The sequence below is a fragment of the Sesamum indicum genome, linkage group LG1 (assembly GCF_000512975.1).
Source record: "Sesamum indicum cultivar Zhongzhi No. 13 linkage group LG1, S_indicum_v1.0, whole genome shotgun sequence".
NCBI classification, from domain to species: Eukaryota; Viridiplantae; Streptophyta; class Magnoliopsida; order Lamiales; family Pedaliaceae; genus Sesamum; species Sesamum indicum.
The window spans coordinates 13,322,971-13,339,868 of record NC_026145.1 but is presented as its reverse complement, the minus strand read 5'-3'; the positions used below and the strand labels follow the sequence as shown (position 1 = coordinate 13,339,868).

Below are 16,898 nucleotides of genomic sequence, written 5' to 3'. Positions count from 1 at the left end.
TGTTGTGTTGGCTCTAAGCGATGATCTACTGAAGGTGTGTTTTTGAAAAATTTCAACAAATTTTATTTACATTGTTTAGGGGTTTGGAGAGGGAGGGTTTAACGATCGGTGTTTTATTTCTAATTTATTTTTTTGTTCCTGTTGCAGGCGAACAGCTTTATTGAAGGAGTGTCCCACAAAATCCGACGACAGATTGAGGAATTGGAGAGGGTCTCTGGAGTTGTTAGCAGCTCTCTTACTGTTGATGGGGTTCCTGTTGACTCTTACCTCACGAGGTAATTGTTTATTCTTGTAATGTTTTTGCTAGATTTCAGATGTGTGAGGAATTGGATATGAAAATAGTTTATGATTTATGTAGGTTTGTGTGGGATGATGCGAAGTATCCGACAATGTCACCACTTAGGGAGATTGTGGATGGAATTCATGTACAGATCGCGAAAATTGAGGATGATCTCAAGGTACGGTTGGTCGTATGAAGTTGATATCCAATCACATTGGTTTGATATAGACTTTAGCATTGTGCATCTGAAAGTCCTAGTTTTTATGTTAATTTTGTGGAAATGCAGCACAATGCAATTGAAGTTGGGTTTATTTAGATATGTTAACTAGATTTATAGTCTCTGTGGCTAAATTGTGTCTGGGAGATGGGATAATAAATCTAGCATTTACCAGATTAATGATACATAAATCGAATTTGTTGTTTCCTCAGCTAAAACAACACAAGCAATTGCAAGCTTCAGGCTAACCTACTGTGGCATTCATGTTAGTAACTTCAAAGATTAGACGTCTTTCCTATGTTCCATGAATAGATTGCTACTACAAGTCTTTCCTATGTTCTATGACTAGATTGCTACTATTTTATCGTGACTGAATGATGGAATGCAAACCCTAATAATTAGGAGATTAAGTTGTTCAGTACATCAAATTTGCTCTTTCTCTCTCTCTCAACTAAATTATAACCCAGGAAATTCCAAACTTAGGGGTCTACAAGAAATTGACAAACCAGTTTTTAAGTAACTCTAAGAATAAACCACTTATCCTTTTCATGCTTAGGAAGTACTGACTTTCTCAAAGTAACTTTGGTAGCTGATAACAGGATCTCTAATCCAATATGATTATCACCTCTGGTTTGACCTTTTCCCCTGTATTTCCTTTCTTATAAATTCAGCGTACTTCTAGACACAAGGGTTGCTAGTGAAAGTCTACTCTATTGAAGTCTAAGCATGTTACATCTGGGTGGATTTTATCTCACAGGTTCGTGTCGCTGAGTATAATAACGTGCGCAGCCAACTTAATGCTATAAATCGGAAACAGGCTGGAAGGTATGTGATTCATCCGAACTTACTGAAACTTGCAATTGTTGTAAGGACTACAGGCAATATATGAATGCAGCATGTATGCTAGCTGTTATTCATTCATTAACTGTAATTCATGTGTATTAATGGTTTGCTGTTTTGTTTGCAAGATATATCTGAACTTTTACCATGCATCTAATGCCTAGTTGTAGGTTCAAAAGTTCGGTTCTCTAATTCTAAAAGTCTCTAGAGAAGTGGCTCCTAATTCTCCTTGAATATGGAAGACCAAGCAGATATTCGACATGGTTTGACTGTTTGGTAATAAAGTAAATGCAGGAAAAAGAACCTCAAAGCATCATGGATGCTAATGCTTTAAGTTCTTGTGTCTGAAGTCCTAAACATTCATGTTACGGAACTGCTGTTATTCTGGAATAAACGGAGGTCATTTTCTTTTTCAATGCATGATTGAACTTGAGCCCTCGATGGATGGTTGTTGGGAGTTGGAAACTGTTGCAGCAGCATAAAGATTACCTTTTTCAGTTTAATAGAAACTCCATTGTAACTCATCCGCTTGAACTTCTGGCTGATCCAAATAATTTCTCATTGCAGCTTAGCTGTTCGCGACCTTTCCAATTTGGTAAAACCAGAAGACATCATTAGTTCGGAACATTTAACAACCCTCGTGGCAATTGTTTCAAAGTATTCTCAGAAGGATTGGTTATCAAGCTATGAGACACTGACAACTTACGTCGTAAGTACTCCATTTAATAGTAATGAAGCAACCGTATTATGCTTTCAGAATTGCACTATGGAGATACCCGTATCATTTCACCATTTTTTGCCTCATGAACACATTCTGTTGGTAAAATAACCAAAACTTCCCATACTAATCATGAATATTGACATGGTGCTAGCTTGATGGCCTTTAAATTACAAGATTATTTTCTTTAGTATGTTTTGCATTAGTAAATTCCACCTTTTGATTGAACTAATTGTTTTAGGTCCCCAGATCCTCCAAGAAGCTCCATGAGGACAATGAATATGCTCTATATACTGTAACATTATTCAGTCGCGATGCTGACAATTTTAGAACTAAGGCACGCGAAAAGAATTTCCAAGTAAGTTATGTATCCTTTTTCCCTGCTGTCTGTTTCATCTCCAGGGTTCCCACACTAAATTTAGAATGGTTTAAAATGTATGATTGATGTTGTCAGTTCTGGAGAAGTCCCTGCTAATAATAGGTCCATTTATTGTGTGATTTAGGTTCGTGATTTTGAATATAATCCAGAAACACAAGAAAGTCGCAAGCAGGAGCTCGAAAAACTGATCCAAGACCAGGAAACATTGAGAAGTTCTTTGTTGCAATGGTGCTACACCAGTTATGGAGAGGTATCTTTTTTCCTAAATATTAATTACTGAATTTAGCGTACTCTTATTTGTTTACGTAGTTTTATGTTGATAAACTAGATTGCTGACTCCAGGGGTGTTAAAATGCATAAGTTAGTTACATAGAAGGAGCATTGCCAGAGAGGAAGTAGTCACAAAGTCTTTTGAAATATTCCAGTCGCATACTTGGAAAACAGTTTTTCTTTCGCTGTTACCCAATACTCCTCTGATCTTCTGCTACTGCTGAATTGTTAAAGTGAAAACCTTCTTGTTTTGTTTGGTACTCGTTACTTTACTTACACTCACAGGCAAATTTGGGTCTGATTCTATCCTATAACAATACATGAAACTTGAAATAAACATCCCTCTTACGCTTAGAGATTGTTTTCTGGGTAGTCATTTTGTGTAACTTATTCTGTAAATATAATTTATTTAACTTATTCTGTAAATGTAATTTATTTAACTTACTCTGTAAATGCATTTTGTCAATTTGTTGGTTCTATCATGATTTCATCTATTGAGGTTGGTTTTGTTTGAAGAAAAAAGATATGTATTCTATTTCTTCCATTGTGCAGGCAGTTGCTTTGTGGTAATCAACGGCTGCTGCATAAATGCATTGATACGACATGAATCATCTGTTCTTTGATATCTTCAAATAAAATCAGTTGGTTGAGAAATATACCATATGATATTATAGAACTTATTGTGAACTTTAGACATTCCAACTTTATCCCTAGAGTGCCAATAGTATTGTTCTCAGCCACTCTTTTAACTTCACTAACTACAAGAATCATAAATTGAAAATAATAGCTGCATCTAATTATTACAGAAATCTTCGTAGAAATCATATCTATGCAAATATTAAACGGCCAAGTAATTTCATTTCTGTGCAAAACAATTTTTCAATTGTTTATCATTAATTAAAACAGGAGGGGATTTCCTCTTCCTTTTAGAAGTTATGGATTAGTAGAAGACATGCAGGCATGCTTTCTTTCCTTTTTGTCAAGATTTAATTCATTGCCGAATATAATTTTTGTAATATGACAATAAGATTTACAAATGTGTGCATAACAAGTTTGTGAGGTGCTTCTGGGATTGAGAAGCTATTTCTAGCTCTGCATAATTTCTCGAGGTCGTGCCTACTTATAATCAAAGGAAAGCAAACCACAACCACTAAAACTTTTCTTGTCATGCTATTGTACGCCACAAAAATTTTGAACTTATGCTCCTTTGAGTTTGCTTGAGTCACTACCACCCTGCTGAAAGTGATTTTGTTGATGCATCTTCTTCAAAACATAGACACAATCTCACACAAAAACAAAAAAAGGAGAAAGAAAAAGAAACATTGAATACCATTATTTATCGCAGACCTTGGCAGGTTATTGGGATTCTTTTAAGAGTTGGCCTTCTTTTGTTCCACAGGTTTTTAGTTCCTGGATGCATTTCTGTGCTGTACGCGTCTTTAGCGAAAGCATTCTGCGATATGGTCTGCCTCCATCATTTCTGGTAAATTAAGCTGTCTATCTATAACTTCCTTTGCTTTTTCTTTGTGTGATGCTGTAAAGACTTAAATAGCTTTCTGGAGTTATTGTATAAATTTTCTATTTCAGTCTGTTGTATTATCACCATCTGTGAAAAGCGAAAAGAAGGTTCGCTCCATCCTTGAGGGACTGTCTGACAGTTCACACAGGTACAACTTGAGCTTTTCCACTCAACCCCGTTAAGTCTCTTATATCCTTTCTTAACAAAGTTCTCTGACCCGTGACTTTGTGGGACTAAGTCCCCTACTATACTTAACCGGATCATGTAATGTGCTCTAGAGAATGTTTCTGACATAAAATGTTACCTTGTTAGTTTGTCCACTGTTGGTATCTTTATGTTCGACAGAGGTACTGAAATTCTGTTTTATCAAAAAGTTCTAAAGGAAGAGACAATGCAAATTGCCTGCATGTGAACTCATAGCATTTACCGTCAAATCATTTGGGTAGTTTCATGGGTAGTTTCTCACAGGTCCCCCCGCCTGAAGCACATATGCTGTTGTTTGTTTAACCGCCTCAAACATGTTCCTCTGAGGAGAGCACATGTTTGATGGTCCCAGGATCTTGTGGATTTTGATCTGTTTCAAATATTTGACTAGACAAAACTTTTCATTGGCGTATTAATTGACCTCTTCTTGAACTGCAGCACATACTGGAAAACAGACGACGAAGGAGGAATGGGCGGGTTTGCAGGTGATGCCGACGCACATCCTTACGTCTGCTTCACCATTAATCTTATCTAAGATGGGTCACCGCATTGTTGCTGTCCATTTGCCTAATGTGATACTCTCATGGCGTTAAAAGAAATAAGGACGGATTCTACACTTGTACAATAGAGTAAATTATCCTATTCGTTTCTTCTTCAAGAAGTATACTTTTCCTGTAAAACATTCGCAGCAATTTTTCTCCAAAGTCATGTTCTGTTTGCACAAGAATCTGAAGTTTGTAGCAGATGATTACTTCTTCCTCTAATACCTTCATTGTCAAGTTCTATTGGACACACGGGATTGATTGTATTATTGACGAGATATTATTAATAAGCCATATTCTTCAATATTTCTCTCTTATGATGTCATAGCCATAATGTTCTGATGTGAAACTGAGATATTTGAACTCTTTGCACTGTGCTTGAGATCATTTTTGTTATTTTGAAGGAAAGTTGAAATCTGCAGGTTTTGAACAAGTTGGCAAATTGGATAAGAGGACAGAGAAATTTGCATCACTCATTGTGGAATAGTTGGAAGACAACAAAGTGCTTTTATTTTTCAAAAACAGTGCACATGTTCTGAATATTTAAAGACATAGAATTTGGTCCGAGTAAGCCTATTGAGTCAATGTCTCATCGACAACATATATACTACATAATCCACAATCTAGAATTTACTCTTTAATATTATTACTTTGTTTTTGTAATTTCAGTTGAGACATTTGAGCAAAGGTTAAAACATTTGTTTTTTTTGTCTGATTGATGATGAGGGAGCCTACCCTTCGTTATGGGCATCTCAGTAACGCAACTTGACCTACCACCCCATATACCTTCTACTCTGCTACCAACAAGACAGGGCCACCACCCCCCCTCCCCTTCAAAAAAAAAAAAAGAAAAAGGAAATAAATAAATACACTGGGAAATTGATAAATAAAGAGATGGTTGTTGGATATGAATATTGCAGTATTGATGAATAAAAAACATTTACAATATTCTAAGCTTGCATGGAGTTTAGAACAAATTTTGTTTCCACAAAAGTTAAGGGTTTCCTAAGAAGACTACATATAAGACAATTAATTACCCCTAATATACATATATAAATTAAAGCCTATGTCGTTGATTATATATATATATATATATATATATATATTATTTTAATAATATAGCACAAGGGAGCATTATTTAATGTCCCAACAAATAAATTAAATTAAATTAATAAAAAATAAAGAAGGCAAAGAAGCAAGTGGGGATGAAAAGGCTAGTCAAGATTAGGACACCCCACCCCATATATATATATACATATATGCCTTATAAGATACATCAAATGAGGACACTGCTAACCTTATTATATCAACAATGTCATCATCACCTTCTCCCTCTCATTTTCTGCTCTTCCTACAACAAAAAACCAAGCAGACAACCCAATTCAATTCCACAAATGCACCATGCCTCCACCACCTCCACCACATGGACCGCCCTGGGGCCTCGGCCGCCACCCTAGCTAGGCTGCAAGACCCCTGCCGGACCCGCATGAACCACCCCACCTTATGGGTTGATCATATTGAGTGTGATAATTGCCCATCCTTATATATCGCCTACAACCCTAATAAATACATATACATACATAAGTATATATATATAATCTTCTCTTTCCTAAAAAAAAAATACATATACATATATGTGTGTGTACAAGGAAAAATATGTATCTATGAAGATCCCAGTGAATTAATACATGGTTTGTCTCTACACATGAACCCCACTACTTGTCCCGTTTTTAGGAATTTTCACTATATATATATATACTCAAATTTCTTTCACAAACATAGCTCCTTCGTGTGATCAGTCCACCCCAACAAATATAGTTTTTCGTTATGGTTAATTGTTATAAATAAATATAAAATATGATAACGAATGCTAATGAATTATAATTACACAAATGGCTATTAGTCTATTTCTGAAAAAAGAGGCTAAAACATTAGTTATAGCTAAAAATTATGGCAAACATTTTCGCTACAGTGAAAATCATGACGGATGTTGATCTGTCATGGTCAAAATTTAAGTTTTCATATCAATTTTATTTAACCATGCGTGGTAGATGGTATTGATTAATTATTATGATTTTTTAAACTGTGGCAATTTATAATGCATGGAACAATTTTTAACTATTTTTAATTGGTAAGTCAATTCTATTATTTTTATTAGTACAGTAATTTAGTCAACTATTACAAAGAATAATTAACAATAAATGAGAAATAGGATAATTTATAATATTAAAATCAAGAGCTTATAATCAATAATAATATCTAGATTATGAAGAATTCATATTAATATTAGTTACTCGAAAAATTAAATAATCCTAGACTACTATTAATATATCAACCTTGGGTACAGTTCTTTAATGCACAAATAAGATCTTAATTTAGGGACAATTTTTCTAATCTTGAGCACCTTTTTTTTTAGTTAGAAAAAGTGAAGGGTGTAAAGTTTTTGTAGAAATTCGATGGCCAAATTAAATTAGAAAATCTTGTTGATGGGGATTAATCCTATTTGCATTTAGTAATAATTAGATGGAGGCCTCACCAAAAAATAAAAAAATTATTACCTACAATATAATTTGAAAATTATGTAAAATTATTAATATCTATTACGGTCAAACGAAACTTATGTGAAAACTTAGGTTTCGACTACGATTAAAAAATATTTGTTCGTGGTTTTACCTATGACCAAAATATCTACTATGATTTTTAGTTGTACCTAATATTTCTACCTCATTCGCAGAAACGAAATAATCGTTGCACAATCGTGATTAATTAGTATTTGCTAGCTATAATTTTGTACTTATCATAATAAAAAGTCAAAATTCTTTTAATGGCTCGTGGTGATCTAATGGTTTGTGGCGTAATTTTATGGCCAAAATGCTCTTAATCATTTCACTAAATTTTTTTAAGGACTTTTACTCTCTTAATTAATCTCGACACTGATTTTACCACCAATGGTATTTTGACGGAGGGTATCCTTCAACTGTCCTAACGATGACTCCGCTTGCATTGTAGAACTGAATTAAGAAGAATTGACCATTTTATCCTCCAAAATTGAGGTAGTAACTATGACAACATCAGTGGTAATAACTGATGTGTTTGGTCACTTTGTTTGAGCATATGGATAGTGCAGGACGAATGTTAAGAGAGACGACGAAGTTAATACAAGAAAAAGACTCGAGAAAGGAGAAGCCAAAATTTCTTCTTCCATCCACGCAACAAAAAAAATAATTAAAAAATAAAGTAAACTAAAACCAATTCTCCTCAGATTTTTTATAATTATAAATATTTTTTCATAATTTAAAAAATTATAACTACCTTCTTAAAATTATAAATATCCTAACAAATACTCCCTTTACAATGAACTGTCACAAGAAAGTATCTGATAGAATATTTGTAATTTTGGTGGACGTATTTATAAATATTTAAATAATAAAGGAGTATTTATAATCATAGCCAGAAAACCCCTTGTAATTTACTCTAAAAATATTCAAATAGTTCTCCATGGAGAAGTCATCTCTTGTTGAAAAACATTAATTTCCTCCTCTTTTATAACCTTCAAGATCTTATTTTCAGAAATTTTAATGTTTTTTCTTATCATGTATGTCCCTGGTGATCGATTCGGATCGAGATGGATGTGGAATGTAATTTTTTAATCGATGTGTTGGATACTTTAATTAAAAAAAAGAAGAAGAAATAGTCCAAAAATTTTTACAGTAGGTTTTTCGAATTAGCTTCCATTTAAAACACTTCGATACTTAAATTATTTGGATTTTGAGGATTTACACTGCCTGAATTAGATTAGACTCAGGTAGCATCCAACCCTAATCAAAATGTGCAACAAAAAATAATATTAATAATAATAACAAATTACTAAATAATAATTTTGAAGTTCCCAATGAAAATATATATTAAGACGTCGTTTACTTTTCTGTACTACATTAATAAGCAGCTGAATCCAAAATAAAAAATAAAAATAGATATTTACTTGATGTGGTGGGCCCTGACTTATAAAGAAGCCTGAATCTAATTACTGTTTAAATTGAATAACTTGGCGCACACACTACACATGTATGAGTAATGATAATTTTAATATCACTATTTAACTTTTTGTCGCTGATATTCTCATTTTCTGTAATAATTCGCAATGTGGAATCTATCTTTTCAGAATTATTTATGGATAAATCCCCCATAAGAAGTGATAGACCATTTAATCGATAAATTAACTAACTAGCATTTGACACACAAATCATCACATGTACTTGTAACCTATCTCTCCAACAAAAGTAGGGAAACAAACATGTTGATCAACCATCTTTCCCATCCACCATCATCGCCATACATCTAGAAAAACCAGCATCAATCTTATCCTTTGATTTGTCAGTTTTGGTAAGATCAAGCAACATACATACATACATATGTAATAAAGCAGCTTGATTAAGTGTCCAATATCATTACCTGTACAAATGTTTGTTGTTCCAGAAAAGATTGTACATGGGATTAAGGAAAGGAAGATGATGGAGGGTGGTGATGGATGCATCCACGTTGACCAATGGAGAGTACGTAAAAAGTGATGGATGAGGACTGTACATGCATGCCCATGTCCCATCCATATCATCAACACTGCTCATACATTCACTCTCTATCATCATAATCATCCTAAAAGTGATGAGAATGAATTGAACCCCTCTAGCCCCACTGATTCAATTGGTTTTCTTCGATAATATACATACATATATATACATGCACATAGATATTTATGAAATTTATATCATTTATTTGAAATATACAATATTCTTGTACATAATATATATTCACATTATTTATATATTTAAATTTCTATTTTCTTCGTGGCTAAGTTAAAAAGACACGCTTATGTCCTATGAGAGCCAAAATTTACAATAACAACTTTAAATTGTCACTTAATATGTATATGTATCGCTAATATTATATCTTATTACTGCGGTACTTTTGATATTTCACAGAACACTTTATATACTTGATTTGTATGACATTTGTATCAACACTTTATATGACATTTCATATAAAAAAAATATTTGGATTAATTAATTAAATTATAGTTTATACTAAATTGTGGTGTCAAAATAATATATATTTAATATAAATACATAGAAGTAAATATATTTTTTTTATTTTAATTACTATTTCCAAAACTCAAAATCGAAAATGAAAAGGCCCCCAGCCCCCTGGCCTAAAATGTGTGAAGGACAAGTTGAAGAACCTCCACCTCTACTCAAATTAGACACACTTTTGTCGTAGGTGGGCCTACATGGGACATGGCAATCGTGAGCGAATCCTAGGAGGCCACATAGTCAAGACTTGGGTTTTCAGCCACGTCAGCAATACGATAAAAGGTACCAAATTAAGATGTGGATGCAAATGAAACTACCCCATACATATATATATATATATATATATCCCTTTTGATTTTCTTACATGCTATATGTGTGGCATCTTTGGCTCTCTCTCTATATATATATGAAAAAATGCAATTTACCCCCTTTAATTTGATAATAAATTATCCCCTATATTTTGAAAAAAAATAAATAAATTATTCCCCTATCTAAACTATAAATAAGGGGATAATTTGCTAATATTTTTTTCATAAGGAGGTATTTACTTAGTTTACATATCACAGGGGTTAAATGCTATATATATATTGTGCTCCGGAAACAAAAAGTTAGAAAAGATGAGAGCACTTTATATATACTTCATAGTGTTTGATCATACAAATGAAGGTTAGAGAAACATCTCTTTTTCGTTTCCTTTCCTTTTTTCATAAACAAGAAATTGGGAAAAAAAATGGTTTTTTTATGCGATTATTGAAAATTGAATATTTAGATTGAATAGTAATTATTATCCAAATTAAAGGAGAGCGCCATGGCATGGGAAGATGCAGTACCAAATTACCCCGACTCGAAAACCCACAAAATTACGTCTACCACTTATAGAAATAGCTTCGAAAATACGAATTAAATTTTCTGTTACAAATTAAACGTAATCATACTTAAGATATATATACACATATGTACAAAATATTTTCTCAAATAAATAATTTATATACATAGCGTGTGTGTATTAAATGCTATATAAGATGTAAAAAATATTACACCAAAGTTGACAATAAATTCTCGTATCCACCAATCTATCTTTTAATTATGGGATATCAATTTTATATTATTTAAATAAAAAAGTCTTAATTTGTACAACAGTAGACATTTAAGCAAGAGAAAAAGATCCAAATATTGCCGACAGGGTGACCAAAATCATTGGAGCAAAATCACTATTATATGATAAGATTTGGATAATGAGTAGGCATTAGAAAATAAATAATAATGTAATGGAATTTGACGAATTGGAGCACAACAAACATTCATGTCTCAACCCCAACAAAAATTGATACTCCAAATCTCACAAGGTTCTGTCCTTTTATTAGTTAGGGATGGTAATTAATGTCATATGTATATACCCCATGTGCAGGTAGCAATATTGAATTAGCAAAAGAAATATTATAATATTCGTTACATAATTCGGTGTAATTAATTAATTCATATATATATATATATAAGAACATAAAAGGACCTCAATTTCAGTTAGAATTTTCAAAATTTGATATAATTATAAATACTCCATTTTGAAAAATTACAAATACCTTTCTGGTTTTAATATCCGCTTAACAACGAGCTCATTTCGTTAACATCCATTAGATTTTTATCTAATTTTTAATTATGAAGAATTTTTTAAAAATACTTTTATGCACTAATGTGGTCACCATTAAATTATTTTACAGGTTTTTTGAACGTTTTCTACCAAGCATAATTTCTAATTTCGTGGAAAAAACGAAGTACTTATATAAATTATACCATTAATGCAATGCCATATATACAAATTTGTATGTGTGCGTATATTAAATTAGACTACTAAGAAAAATGGGACCTATCAATCGGGGAACACCGCGACACTAGAATATATATATATTCTTTATTATAAGTTGACAACACTACATCATGAATTATTTAAAATTCAATTTTTCCTAACACGAATTAATTTAAATTTGTGGGTCACCCTCTTCAGAGGTTTATCATTTTCTCTCTCAAGCATGATGAAGAAAAATGTCAGGATCGATGCCAAATTAAACCTATCATTATTGAGAGGTTAATTTAATTGAATTTAATTGGATGAAGGTAATTAATTTAATATTAAAGCACCTAATCCCTTTCTTGATCATGACACTTAATTAATGATATATTTTTGTCCAAATTAATTAAATATAATTAAGGGTTTGTTTGGTTTTGGATCTTCTTATCATTAACCCTAACTTAAAAAATTAATTAATTGTAAAGTAACTAATTTAATAAAATGACTTTATTCTATAAAAAATGTCTTCATAAATAATTGTAAAAAACCTCAGATATTTATGTTAATGTTGTTGCATGCATTTTATATGGCAAAAAAAATGATTATTCATTACATTATAAATAATAGCGGTTTAAAAATCATGATAAATCAATACTTTCTACCACCATCAAATAAAATTTATGCAAAAATTTAAATATTAGACAATGTTGGTCAATATTTATCATAATTTTAGCTATAGCTAAAATATTTTCCAACGTCTTTATCTATATATGACTAATAATATTTAATTGACATCTTTTACAGAAATAATAATTAATAACCGTTACGCGTTCATCATTAATTAATATTTGCAATAATTTTTCACTTTCAATTGTATGATTAGTGTTTGTTAAAAATTTTCACCTTTAACCACGGTAATTATTCATATTTCTTTAACATGAGTTTCATTTAATGTCGCCACAAACTCGAAGCAAGTTTTAATTAATACCCAAATTATTTTTTTTGAATTGTGCATGAATCACGCGACAAGTGTATTACACTTGTCATATAATTAATTCAGGGCTGACCAAACTCAATTTAGAAAAGAATTGATCTACATACATATTGATGTTGACACGCACCAGATATTAATTTCAAATTAAGAGTTTGAGTAGTTTATAAATTTTAAAGCCACTTTTACCTAACGAAATATTTTTAAAAGACAAATTTGTGACACTCACAATGCTGAAACTAATTAATAATACATTGTACAATGATGCATCAATCGCATTACATGTCATATCAAATACATCTTATATACATGAGCACATGCATGCACATATATACGTATATGTAAGAGTACATATCCCCATATATAAATATGGTACCCCACAAAAGACTAGGTATGTACGAGTAGTCAAGTCAGAATCAAAGCATCAAATCAAAGACATAACTCCGCAAATTACTAGACATGGAAAGAAACCCATAACTGTAAAATTAACTGTAATAACAGACCCTCAGTAAAAAAAAAAAAAATCAAAATCTCAAATTAAAATGAAAGAAAATGCACTAATAATCAGTAAATATACATACATCCCATGAGTTTTTTTTTTTCTTTTTTTTGACGCAATAATACATTTCTGACTAGCTAACTAGTACCTAAGCCGATCGAGAAACAAGATCTTCAGCACCTAAGTACCTAAGTGTCTGCAACAAGATCTTCAGCACTTATTTGGTCGGGCAGCAATAATTAATGTTTAGGACTTAGAATTTTTGAGCAACCTCAATCATCGGAAACAATTACTACCCTTTTTGCTTCATCAATTTCCTAAACATCTGAAAAGAAAAAACATAGATTATATATATGTCAAGGTAAAATTAATAGCTAAAAATCAGTAAAGTTTGTGAATGATGAGAAATGGAAAGAGTCTGCAGTATGCAATTATTAGTATGATTCTGGGGCAGGTAGGGCAGGTAGGACAGTTGCCCTACATCTTCATCTTAATAAATAAGCATAAATATCATGTGTATTTTTATTTTTTGTTTTTGTAGGACATGCAAATTAATTATTTCTGTCATCCTTGAATATATATATATATATATATATTTGTTTCCTTTTCTAATTAAATTTCCTGTCTCGTTCTTAAGTTCATAGAGCAATCAATCATACGACAAGTAATGATTAGTGATAAGTGTACTTCTTTTATGAGAAACAATTCTGAAAAAGATACTCGTTCGAATAATATTATATATTGAGAAATTGTTGGCATGCGAGGTTTGGCCAGGTCATTGATAATTTTCTTTATATTTGTATAATAATAATCAATTAAATGACAAGTTTATTTTACTGATCATGATATTTTAATTTGGGCAGAGCTCAAATCAAATTAGAAATTTTTCCTACTGTATAGGGCTTAAGAAATTAATTAGGACCAACCTTGATTTAAATTAAATTAAATATATTTGCTTCATAATTAATTAAGTAGAATTAATTGGGCAGCATTGTATATGGGCAGACAGTGAATGAGGTGTACTAACCAGATGCATGTAGGGCAAGATGGTAGACTTTTATCAATGGAATGAGAACAGGCTGCTGCTGCTGATTTTCGACTGATTTATAATTTTTTGTCTTTGGTCATCCACTCCCCACAACACCTGTCTATTACCCTGAAAATGAAATATAATTTTGTCCGTGTTATTACAACACATAATTAATTTAATATTAATTCTATGCAATATATTTTATTTTATTTTTAATTAATGTCTACAGATTGGAAAGTTAAATAATTTAAAAAATTTGTACCTGGGGAAGAGCATTTGAGATTTGGGATTGTTGAAACAGAAGACAATTGTCCAGGAGAGGATCATAGGGATTGGCTGTTGCAGGGCTGCAGCTTTGCATTAATGGTGATGGCAAGCTACTTAAATTCTGCATGCATTTATTATATATACATCAATACATAATATTAATTAAAGAAATAGACATTATTATAAATTAATGCTATAAAATTTAATTATAGAAATATAATTTTGGACCTGATCAGGTGGTGGCCTAACCATGAGTGATTCCAAGTCCATCCCAAAGTCATAGGATATGGGATTAACAGAAGCAAGCTTCATTGAGAGAAACTGCAAACATTGATAGAAAATATGGATGAGTGAGCTAATTAATCTCTATAGAAAATGTACAATAAATAAATAACAATATTGGATTGGTTGGAGTGAGAAGTCGATTTCTTCTTCCACGTCTTATTCGTATGACAAGGCGAAGAGGGTTGGTCATGAAACCTTCCGACTCACTCTAACATCATAGGTCGTGTCATAATCAATAAGGAATTGACTTCACCCTCCCAGTGTTACAACGAGAGGGTTGGTCGAGAAATTTTCTAGTTTTCTCTAATCACGTTGTTGTTCATACTGTAATTCAACACGCCTCATGAAAGAACGTACGTTGAGTAATTTATGAAATGAAGAATTGGCTTCTTCGTTTAGAATTATTTAATTCTAATTATATATATTAAGTAGAAATTAAAAAGAGAAGTTAATTAATTAATGCGCAAGCTATATATAGAAATGGATTATAATAATCACCTCCACTTGATTTTGTAGTGATTGGACATAGTTGATTATTTCGTCCAACATGAGGGCCTTCCCAGTCACCTGTACATCACTCAACCCACATGAAGCTGTCCACTTCTACCCACAACTACAATTATTAAAAAAACAAAAACAGACAAAAAATTCTTCAACTTAAAATTTTCACCTTGTCACAACCAGGGACAAGAGCTTGAAGGAGCTTCATCCTTTCACTTATTCTCTCCCTTCTCACCTAATTAATACACACACACACACATGAAATTAAAGTTAAGAATAATTAAAAATTATAATTTAATTCTAATAAACATATGAAAAATTAATTACCCTCTCAGCAAGGCTGTGGCTGTCTGTGGCCTGGCCCCTCCTAGCCCTAACATGAATGTAACCAGCTGCCGGAGCTTCTTTTTTCCCTTCTTTACAGTACTTGTTTTCTTCACAGCCTTTCATTTTCTTCTGCTTTTTTCCCTTCGTCATCACTTCCCTCATATCCTTAAACAAAACAAATTAAACCAAACAAACACAATCATGCATATGTTAAAACGACCCTCGAACAATTATTACAAAAACCCTAAAGTTTTCAGTTATATAATTATATTGAAATATTCATCAAACTGATTACCTTAGACTGAGCAGAATTTACAGAAGAGCCCTGTTTGGAATTCCTCCTCTTCTTGGGGTTCTTAGTGATGATGAGTTGGTGGTGATGATCATAGTAGTTATGAGTGAGGACGGACGAGGAATCCATGCTGTTCTTGTTTGTTACGCTGAAAACACAAGTGCCCTGATCATTATTGACTTTTGTACTGGTCTGGTCAAGACAATGAAGGGTATCATCAGTTGGGTAGAAATACAGAGAAAAGTTTGGATCCTCAGACATCTTGTAATCAATGGCGCTGAGCAAATCTGATGAGTCAAGCAGCTGATGAAAAGGGTGCTGCTGCTGATATGATGATGAAAAGGCTGCCATGTTCTTCTATTGGGGGGTGTTGAGGAAAGTGATGGAAGAGAGGTTCTTGAGAATTGGGGTTTGGTTAATGATGATGATTTGTGTCTGAATCAGCACAAGACGAGAAATAATCATGGGCCGGGTGTCTGAGACGAGGTCGGACAGGTTTATATAAACATGAGGAGAGAGAGAGAGAGAGAGAGAGAGAGAGAGAGAGAGAGAGAGATGTATTTGACTGGTCTAATCACACGCACTACTACTCATATTTCATGTATTTGAAACTCTTTAAATTGTGAAATATTAGATCAGGATTTCACGTTTGTATATATATATATATATATAATAAATAAAATATTGGATGATTTCTAAAGTTAAATATGTTGCAAAATCTTTGTAAAAAATTTGTCCTTTTCTAGCTCTCTACGCACAGACACACCATGCATTGCTCATATATATTCCACGTGTCACTTTTTGAAAATATAACATTAGGTCAAATTTCATAATTATATGCATTTATTGGGTATATGAAATAAG

General features: G+C 32.3%; 2 protein-coding genes across 2 annotated transcripts in view; one reads left to right on the top strand and one right to left on the bottom strand.

Moving 5' to 3' along the window:
- LOC105165903 (V-type proton ATPase subunit C-like) overlaps positions 1 to 5,275 on the top strand; it is a gene marked incomplete in the record, with an annotated part of 5,726 nt that extends 451 nt beyond the window's left edge. The window contains 10 exon segments of the mRNA XM_011085058.2: positions 6 to 34; positions 148 to 275; positions 359 to 458; positions 1,255 to 1,322; positions 1,905 to 2,046; positions 2,297 to 2,413; positions 2,559 to 2,684; positions 4,104 to 4,187; positions 4,292 to 4,371; positions 4,866 to 5,275. Coding sequence (XP_011083360.1) covers positions 6 to 34; positions 148 to 275; positions 359 to 458; positions 1,255 to 1,322; positions 1,905 to 2,046; positions 2,297 to 2,413; positions 2,559 to 2,684; positions 4,104 to 4,187; positions 4,292 to 4,371; positions 4,866 to 4,962 — 971 coding nt within the window.
- Positions 13,182 to 16,575, bottom strand: LOC105165897 (transcription factor bHLH137). The gene is made up of 8 exons (XM_011085053.2): positions 16,038 to 16,575; positions 15,743 to 15,907; positions 15,585 to 15,650; positions 15,413 to 15,481; positions 14,858 to 14,950; positions 14,625 to 14,750; positions 14,360 to 14,488; positions 13,182 to 13,657 (listed from the first exon to the last, which is right to left on the bottom strand). Exons 1-7 carry the CDS (start codon positions 16,383 to 16,385, stop codon positions 14,393 to 14,395), a joined length of 963 nt encoding a protein of 320 aa, XP_011083355.1. The 5' UTR covers positions 16,386 to 16,575; the 3' UTR covers positions 13,182 to 13,657; positions 14,360 to 14,392.

What these genes read in the sequence shown, in the direction of transcription:
- LOC105165897 (XM_011085053.2), bottom strand. Translation starts at nt 16,385, where the DNA reads ATGGCAGCCTTTTCATCATCATATCAGCAGCAGCACCCTTTTCATCAG. An exon ending in TAAATTCTGCTCAGTCTAAG is followed by an intron (nt 15,908 to 16,037) that starts GTAATCAGTTTG and finishes GTTTTGTTTAAG; the next exon opens with GATATGAGGGAAGTGATGAC. An exon ending in CACTACAAAATCAAGTGGAG is followed by an intron (nt 14,951 to 15,412) that starts GTGATTATTATA and finishes CAATGTTTGCAG; the next exon opens with TTTCTCTCAATGAAGCTTGC.